At 44.1% G+C, this 8,652-nt stretch overlaps 1 protein-coding gene across 1 annotated transcript; it reads left to right on the top strand.

Annotated features, from left to right (window-relative positions):
• The first annotated feature begins 2,140 nt into the window (after window positions 1-2,140).
• neff1 (neuronal intermediate filament family member 1) lies at window positions 2,141-8,351 on the top strand. The gene is made up of 4 exons (XM_062385007.1): window positions 2,141-3,033; window positions 4,825-5,142; window positions 5,412-5,536; window positions 6,332-8,351. Exons 1-4 carry the CDS (start codon window positions 2,281-2,283, stop codon window positions 6,699-6,701), a joined length of 1,566 nt encoding a protein of 521 aa, XP_062240991.1. The 5' UTR covers window positions 2,141-2,280; the 3' UTR covers window positions 6,702-8,351.
• The last annotated feature ends 301 nt before the right edge of the window (window positions 8,352-8,652 follow it).

Here is an 8,652-nt window from a genome sequence, read left to right on the forward strand (position 1 = left end):
AACATACTTGAATGTTTAGAGATTTGAGTATTTGTACATTGTGTGTAGTGTTTTGACAACAATGTGATGTGTAATTGACATCAGTGTGTAAATAATGAAAGTCAGAGTCTAATGCAGATAAGGGAGTGTGAAGTTGAGCCAAATTGGGTCGAGTGAAGTGTTTGTCTGTTCCTGCTGTCTCGACCAGCTTCTCCTGCTTCCTTGTTCCTTGTTCTCCGTGCGCTTTGTCGCCAGAACTTACCTGTTAGTGTTAATGTTTTGTTTTTGTCTTGTTTAAAGCCCTTTATATATTAAATACCTTTTGTTTAACAACCTCTGCATTTCGGGTCCATCTCCTCCCTCCACAAACCGTAACAGTGCCTTGTTATATTCACATAGATGTTAATGTCATACGACCATGAATGTTTTGTAATAAGAGGGAGGCTGAGGTTATCGTTTACATGTGCTCAGCATCAGATCAGGTCTGCAGCACATGTAAAGTATCACTGAGAATGAAATTCTAGTACAGTATAGTATCTATCTATCTATCTATCTATCTATCTATCTATCTATCTATCTATCTATCTATCTATCTATCTATCTATCTATCTATCTATCTATCTATCTATCTATCTATCTATCTTCTATCTATCTTGTAATAGTAAAACTTTAATAGCATTACATTAATATCTACATGTCTTTTATATTTTGCCTTACAACAATGTAATAGAGAAATTATAGGACTCCAGTTTACTGATATTTTTATGAAATATGCTTTTATTATAAAATTATGAAATACACATTTGATAATATACAAAAATAGAAACAACACATTGCAATTTGTTGAATAGAAGAAAAATCTAGAGAGTGACTCATCTTACAGAGTAAATCAAATCCAGAAACAAGCTGACCTGCACACAAAAACAATCACAAATACACTTAGGAAATATAAAAATAACGAATGTTCTAAAATTAAATGCCCAAAAACGAGAAGATCCAGTGACTGAGTCTTTGTTATTGCTGAGCAGATGCCTTCTTGTAAAGACCATATGTTTTGACTGAGGGCGACAACAAAAGTTGTTGATGGGCGAAACTGGTACAAGGTGATTAGAGACGACTTGGCATGGGCTTTAATGCGCATTTATTTTCCTGACGGTAGGTGAACAAGAGGCGGCTTGTGATGTGTTGTTGGGTGTGGTGGTGGTGGTAGTAAGCGGGGGGTGGGGGGGGGGGGGCTGCAGTCATGTGGGTGGGGCTGTCTCCTTCACATGGGGCGTGGTGCCGCTCCAGCCTGGATCAGCACCAAGGCCAGCGACAGCTCTGCGCAGCACTGCTCCTCGCGCGGGCCACGCAGACATGGCTCCTTGTTTTTCTCTGAACCATATGAGCTCCATACTTCTACAGCCAAACCTAGGTAAAGCTTTAGATGAGTCAGATAAGTATAAATGAGTAACGGTGTTTGTGATCAAACTAATTTACAGAGTTAAAAGCATAAACACACAAGTTTTAAGTTACTGTGATACTTCCTAGCTGCATATTATTCATCTCATATGTGTGTTATCCATTATGATGATGACCCACAGGAGGTCACACTTCGCCCACCTCACAGTTTAGACTATGCTGCTGCATCACTGATGTGTGGTGAGACCGCGGTGAAGTGAGAGGAGGAATCACGCAACTTGAACGAGTCTCATCCCGTATTCTGATACTGCGGAGGTCAGGGGATGAGGGTGAGGGCGGCTGGATGCGGACTGCAGCACCGAAACCCTCTCTATAGCGCACAGCTCCACTCATCGATCCCATCCGCCTTTCTGCTTGGACAGCAAAGAAAAGCTGCAGCGACACACTGGACTGGCCGTAACATGAGACAGTCCAGTGGGATCATATTGGGAGAATGAGATTCCTGATTATGATTTGATATTATTCGCGTGCTATTGATCATTAACGGAGGTCCATGACTTCGTTCCTTATGGAAAAGTTTAATGGGGCATGGAGGATTCAATAAAGAAAATCATGTTATAGAGTTGGTGTGTTGACGCGTGAGTCTTCAGGCTGAGCAGAGGGGCTGCATGAGTGAGTCCGTGTCTCCCCAGAGGGTGGAGGCTTTCTGCTAAAGATTGCAGGTTTCCCCTCATCTTCTGTTGTCTCTGCGTCAGATGATGCGCCGGCTCCTTTGCTATAAAAGCACCTGTCCTGCTCAGACATCAGTCGCATCTCACTTTCTCTCACACACTCACCCTCACGCACTCCTGAACTTATCACACACTCTCTCCTGTATAGGACACCACCGAGAAAGGAAACATGAGTTACTCCAGCGATATCTACAGCAGCAGCTCCTATCGGAAGATCTTCGGAGATGCCCCCCGCTCCGGTCGCGTGGGTCTCGGGGGCAGCAGCAGCAGCAGCCCGTCCCGTCTGCACTCCACTGGGTCCCGCAGCAGCCACCGGACCTATGGATCCCCCTCCGCGATGTCCTCCGCCACCTACCGCAGGACGGCGGGGCCCGGCCGCGTCTTTTCCTCCATGCCGGACTCCGGGATGGACCTTACCCAGTCCACCGCGGTCACCAACGAGCTGAAGATCATCCGCACCAACGAGAAGGAGCAACTGCAGGGCCTCAACGACCGCTTCGTGTCCTTCATCGAGAAGGTGCACAACCTGGAGCAGCAGAACAAGGTTCTGGAGGCGGAGGTGACGCTGCTGCGACAGCGCCACAATGAGCCGTCGCGCCTGCACGAGCTGTACGAGCAGGAGATCCGCGAGCTGCGGGCGCGGGTCGAGGAGCTGACGCACGAGAAGAGCCAGATGCACCTGGACTGCGTGCAGATGAACGACACGCTGGAGCGCGTGCGGGAGAAGCTGGAGGAGGAGAGCCGGCTGCGCGAGGAGGCGGAGGGCGTCCTGAAGGGCTACAGGAAGGACGTGGACGACGCCACCCTGGTGCGTCTGGAGCTGGAGAAGAAAGTTGAGTCGCTGCTGGACGAGATCGCCTTCCTCAGGAAAGTTCACGAGGAGGAGCTGCAGGAGCTGCAGACCTCTCTGCAGGCCACACAGGTACACCCCCCAACCACCCCGGGTCCAAATGGCCTGGAGCTCCGCAGTCTGACATGTGGTTGATGATGGTCCACTTGTCAGATTTATCATCAACCTGTAGTTTTCACACTTACACGAATGTACTTTCATGTTATTCAATCCTCCTTCATATATCCAGACATGATACGCAAAATAAACCAGCACATCACATGTTGGTACAGTGACTGCGGCTGGACTGACTGTAGTGACTGGACGTTATTCCTTTCCCATGACTTCAACAGACTGCAAAGTGAATGATCAAATGACTGATTGCTTTGAAGAGACCTCAGACACTGGTGATACTAATAATACAGGTGCATAGACGACAGTAATGTAATAATGACAGTGTTGCTCTGCAGCCTACGCTGCGTCCTTCAATGCGCATCGATTATAAGTGATGACACTGCAGTTCCGTTTCAGCACCACGCGCTGTCCCTCCCTCCTCCTCTCGCGCGTGCCTGCAGCGTCCTGCGCGCCGTCACGCTCCCCCCCCCCCCCCATGCAAACTTTAACATTGAGTTTTTCTCAGACCCTTTTTTCTGCGCTGAATATGTGGTAATCCTGTGTGTGGGTGTGTGGGGGGGGATGCTGTGGCATCCTCTGCCACAGCTATGTCTACTGCAGCAAAGTCATTATAAACGCAGGAGGAGCTTTTAAAGATGGTGAGCAGGTGGGTGCAGAGCAGAGTGGGAGGGGGGATGCAGATACATAGCGCATTATCAAAGGGTGTGGTCGTCTGGGGGGGTTCACAATACATTTTTTATTGTGAACTTTAAGGTAAACGGTAGCACAAAAGTGCAAATGGTAGAAGTTTACCCAAAAGAGGTTTGCCACAATTCATTAACAAAGCCGTAACGTTTTTTTTAGTTGTGTTCAAATATTAAGGTTCCTGGAGTTGATTTGCAGATGGAGCAAACAAAAACAATGACTCTGAAGCTGGTGGATGCTGCAACTCTGTGTATAATTCACTCAATGTGCAGTTTTATAATATATTTAGGGAGGTCATGCATATATGAGTGGTTACTGGGTAGATTTCTCCAGAGTTTCCCCTCCTCCCCCCTGCAGAGAATAGAGTTGCAATGTAAGCCATTACCGCACAGCTCTATTCAGCAGAGAGAGGCCTGACTCAGCATTCGATGAATCAGTGCTGCGGCAGTCCACCTCGCTGGACTACAACTCAGCTCATCAATACTCCGCTCACCTCGTGTATACGTATATGTGTACTGTCTGTCATCAGATGTAGTGCAGCACTTCAGAAAAATATTCAAGTTAAATTATGAGTTTAATCAGTTCTGGACACAAAAAAGGAATTCCACAGATTCCATTATCTGTACTATTGCTGCAATAGTGGTTAGTTAATGTATGTAAACCAATGTATTACAGTAGCTTTAAATAATGTTGAAAAGATAAACATATTTACACATATTGTTGATTCCAGTGCAACAAGAACAGAGAAGGATGTGCCTTCAGGTTTGCGTTTATGAACACTCAAAATGACTAAAATGACCTTTTCACCCTGAAATAATAATTCACATGACACTCTGGTCAAATTTTCACATCAGCCATTTTGGACATAATCTTCACTTAACCCCTGTTGAGAAGCTGGATTGTTGAATGATGATATTAAGCTTTTTTTTATCTGGGGTAATGACATGATAAATGATTCAAACTAAATACAAGTGAAAAAAACCACAACAAAAAGATTTTCTACTGATATGATGACATCTTATATAAACTTAAAAACTGTCCTCTGTCCTTCTCCCATACGCCCAGGTGTCAGTGGAGATGGACATGAGTAAGCCAGACCTGGCTGCCGCCCTGAAGGACATCCGGTCTCAGTATGAGAACCTGTCGGCCAGGAACCAGGTCCAGGCAGAAGAGTGGTACCACTCCAAGTTTACTACCGTGACCGAGGCAGCCGCCCGCAACCAGGATGCCATCAAGCACTCCAAGGAGGAGCTGAGCGAGTACCGCAGGCAGGTGCAGGCCCGCACCCTGGAGATCGAGTCCCTCAGGGGCCACAACGAGGCCCTGGAGAGGCAGATTGCGGAGATGGATGATCGCCATAACAATGAAATTGGAGAGATGCAGGTAAGATAATAACAAGGTGTAATTTTATGTTTTACATTTTAAACAGACAGACCAGGACATATTCAGCACAATGAAGAATGAGTAATGACACAGCCTGAGAAAATAATTATAGGACTATGTTTTATAAATCACTTTCATGCTTAACTCAATTCAGCACAATAATTAAAATATTTTCTAAAATGTTTGCCATTTTCAGACTATATGACAAGACAGTGGTATTTCACTGTGTGATTCTCGGTCTCTCTCTCTGTGTGTGTGTCTGTGTGTAGGACACCATTCAGCAGCTGGAGTCCGGTCTGCGCAGCACCAAAGGAGAAATGTCCCGTCACCTGCGCGAGTACCAGGACCTGCTGAACGTCAAGATGGCGCTGGACATTGAGATCGCTGCCTACAGGTGGGTCACAATACAGTGAACTCAATACAGCAGTGCTTGTTTTTAGGTTTTGCAACACATAATCATTTGCTTATTATGTACCCTTATATGATTTATTTATTGATGTGTTTATTTATGATAAACTGGGAGGTGTCCTTATGGGTGTCTAGAAAAGAGCAATGAAACAAGATTTATTATTATTGCATTTTTTGTATTGTTTTTCACCCTATTATATTTTTTTAAGTTCAGTGAACACTTACAAAAAAGGCAAAAGTAATCAACCTTTCTTTCACTTTTGAAAAATAAATTGCAGGTAAAAAAATCTATTTATATTTTATTCATGCATGTCTTGAAAAATTGACTACTTTATGAAGAGCTGCACTTTCAGCCCAACGTTTATTTCAAGAAAAGAAAATAACACTCGGCAGAATACAGACCAATGGTATATGAAAGTAATGTCTCCATCTGGCCAGTGACTTATATTACACAACCCTCTCTATAAACACATAATTACTAAATATACACACTGTAAATTGTAAAAGAAATGCAAAATGCCAATATAAGATGAACAATGGACTTTTTGTCCATTGTAACATGACATATGAAATGGACTGATGCATTGTGAAACCTAACCACAGTCTAACTCAGCAACAGTGATGATGTTCAGGGGAAATAAACACAATCAGACCACAGAGGTGCTGCCACTGATACTCCAGTGACATTAGATCCCTCAGGAGAGATACACTCTCAGATAATAATAGTAACAAAACCAGACTAGAGGTCGTCATCCCCCCTTCTCTCTCTCTGACCATACAGGAAATTGCTGGAAGGTGAAGAGTGCCGCCTCAGCTCCGTCAGCGGTGCCATGGTCCAGTCGGGCTACCCCGGCTTCTCCTACATGTCCGCCAGAACCTACAACCTGGGAGCCTACAGGAGGTTCGGTGCCAAGCCTGAGGAGGAGGAAGAGGAGGCGGAAGACAAGGAGGAGGAGGAAGAGGAGGGAGAAGATGGAGAGGAGGAGGGTGAGGATGAGGCAGAAGAGGGAGAGGAGGGCGATGACCAGGAGGAAGGTGAGGAAGGGGAAGAGGAGGAGGAAGAAGAGGAGGAGGAGAAGCCAAAGGGGAAGGATGAGAAGGAGAAGGAGAAGGAGAAGAAGAGCCCCACCGGCAAAAACAGCAAGAGTTAAACTGCTTGTTTCACCATCTTCATCATGGCCAATGAGACATCCCACATCCCACCAATCAGTTATATGGATCTGGTTACTGTTCACATCATCGCTTACACACACACACACACACACAAACACACACACACACACACACACACACACACACACACAAACCTTCTGTGTTGTTGCCTGTTTTCTCTGTAGCTCAGAAGTGATTAGTTCAGCTGTTCAGGAAACAGATGTGTGACAGCGAGAGAAGAGTTGAAACCATCCTCACACTCTGCAGAGGTCACAACCACTTTAGGTCACAGCAGGAGGCGATCATCATGCCACAAAGTTTCATCAGTTTGAAACGCGGAATGATTTTATTTTTTCCTCACATGAGCAACAGTAAATGTGCCATTAATGACGAATATTCACAGTAAGAGCAATCAATACCTAAAGAGTAACAATGTTGTCACAGCACACGGACATTAAAGATAAACGCACAGAAACTCGGAGCATGTGAAACAGCCGGTCCAACTTTTACGGTGCTATTTGATTTTTACATATAAAAGTTGGGGAGCAACTGTAGGTGAAGATTTGATCACAGATCAAGTCTCTACCAGCTCATTCCTGAATGTTGCCGTCTGAGGGAATGAAAACGCTTCTATTTAAACTGCAGCTCAACCCCCACATGCTACACAGCATGTGATTGCTTCTCACTCCCCTCTTTCCTTCCAGTCCATCAATCCCCACTTAATTCCACCCCTCATCCCACCACGACAAGATGAAATGTACCAGTGAACCATTCAAGCCCTTTCTTCATCGCATTGTCTTTAATTTACTGTAGCATCACAGCCCTGCAATAATGGCAACCATAAAAACAAGACTGTATATACAGTAAGTGTGTCGGAGGAGGAGAGCTGCAGCTTCTCCAAGAGGAATTGCATCTATGAGAATGAAAAGTATAGAGTTTAAATTGCTGCTGAATAAATATATATATATATATATTTTTGTGAATATGATTTATCCCCCTTTTGATTGATTCATTTGTCAATTAATTTATCAACCACATCACCTATATTGATAGTTTAATACCGATAATTAGGCCCAATAGCTTATTTACGTTCCCCTACATGTTCAGAGCAAACCAACTTGTTTTATTTCTCCTCACACATATGTTGGTATTTTAGCTGAAAATAGGAAGCAAAGGGATTGTGAGTCTGGCTGTCGGTGTCAGGCAGCTGAAGGTGACACTGACAGTCCTCAGCCCACACTGCAAGTGGCAGGTGGGCCAGATGCTCCTGGGGTCATGGTTATATGATACAGAGTCGCATATAAGGGCTATTTTCACCCTAACTTCTTTCCTCTCTAAGCCCTGTTCTGCCCGGCTTTTCTTTTTTGACAAATGAATCAACCAACAGGCATAAATGCATGGCCTGACTCTTGAAGCTTGAAAATCTTCTGGATGCGATAGATTTTTGCTTGTTGTGTGTTCAATTTAGAAAAACTTGCCTTAACCATGACTGAAAGATAAAATAAAAACATGTTATCACCTGCATCTCACTTGTTTCTGAGGAGGCTGAGGAGTGCTGACACTTTCCAAAATGCTATTCAACTGTGACTGTACGTGCTGCTATCTCCTGCAGTGATATTCCTCTCAAAGCCAAATAAAAACATTTATGAACCAAACTGCATCTCTTCAATGGCTTGAAATATGACATAGACTTTTCTTTTACTCCATAGGTGTTTAGAGCTTTTAATATAAGATAACCACGATCATGGGTTTGGAGATACAATGATTTCATTGAATATAATCTGATCATATCAACAGATAACGATAATGAGACTTTTTTGCACAGAAGAAATTTGAACAAATTGATGATTAATTCCCCAAGAAAAATAAGTACTCAAACATTGTTCTTCAGTTAAAGAACTTCAGTGAAAGTACAAATAAATAGAGATGTTCTCGAATGAAAGTAAATTT

The sequence above is a fragment of the Platichthys flesus genome, chromosome 3 (genome assembly GCF_949316205.1).
Source record: "Platichthys flesus chromosome 3, fPlaFle2.1, whole genome shotgun sequence".
Classification (NCBI taxonomy): Eukaryota; Metazoa; Chordata; class Actinopteri; order Pleuronectiformes; family Pleuronectidae; genus Platichthys; species Platichthys flesus.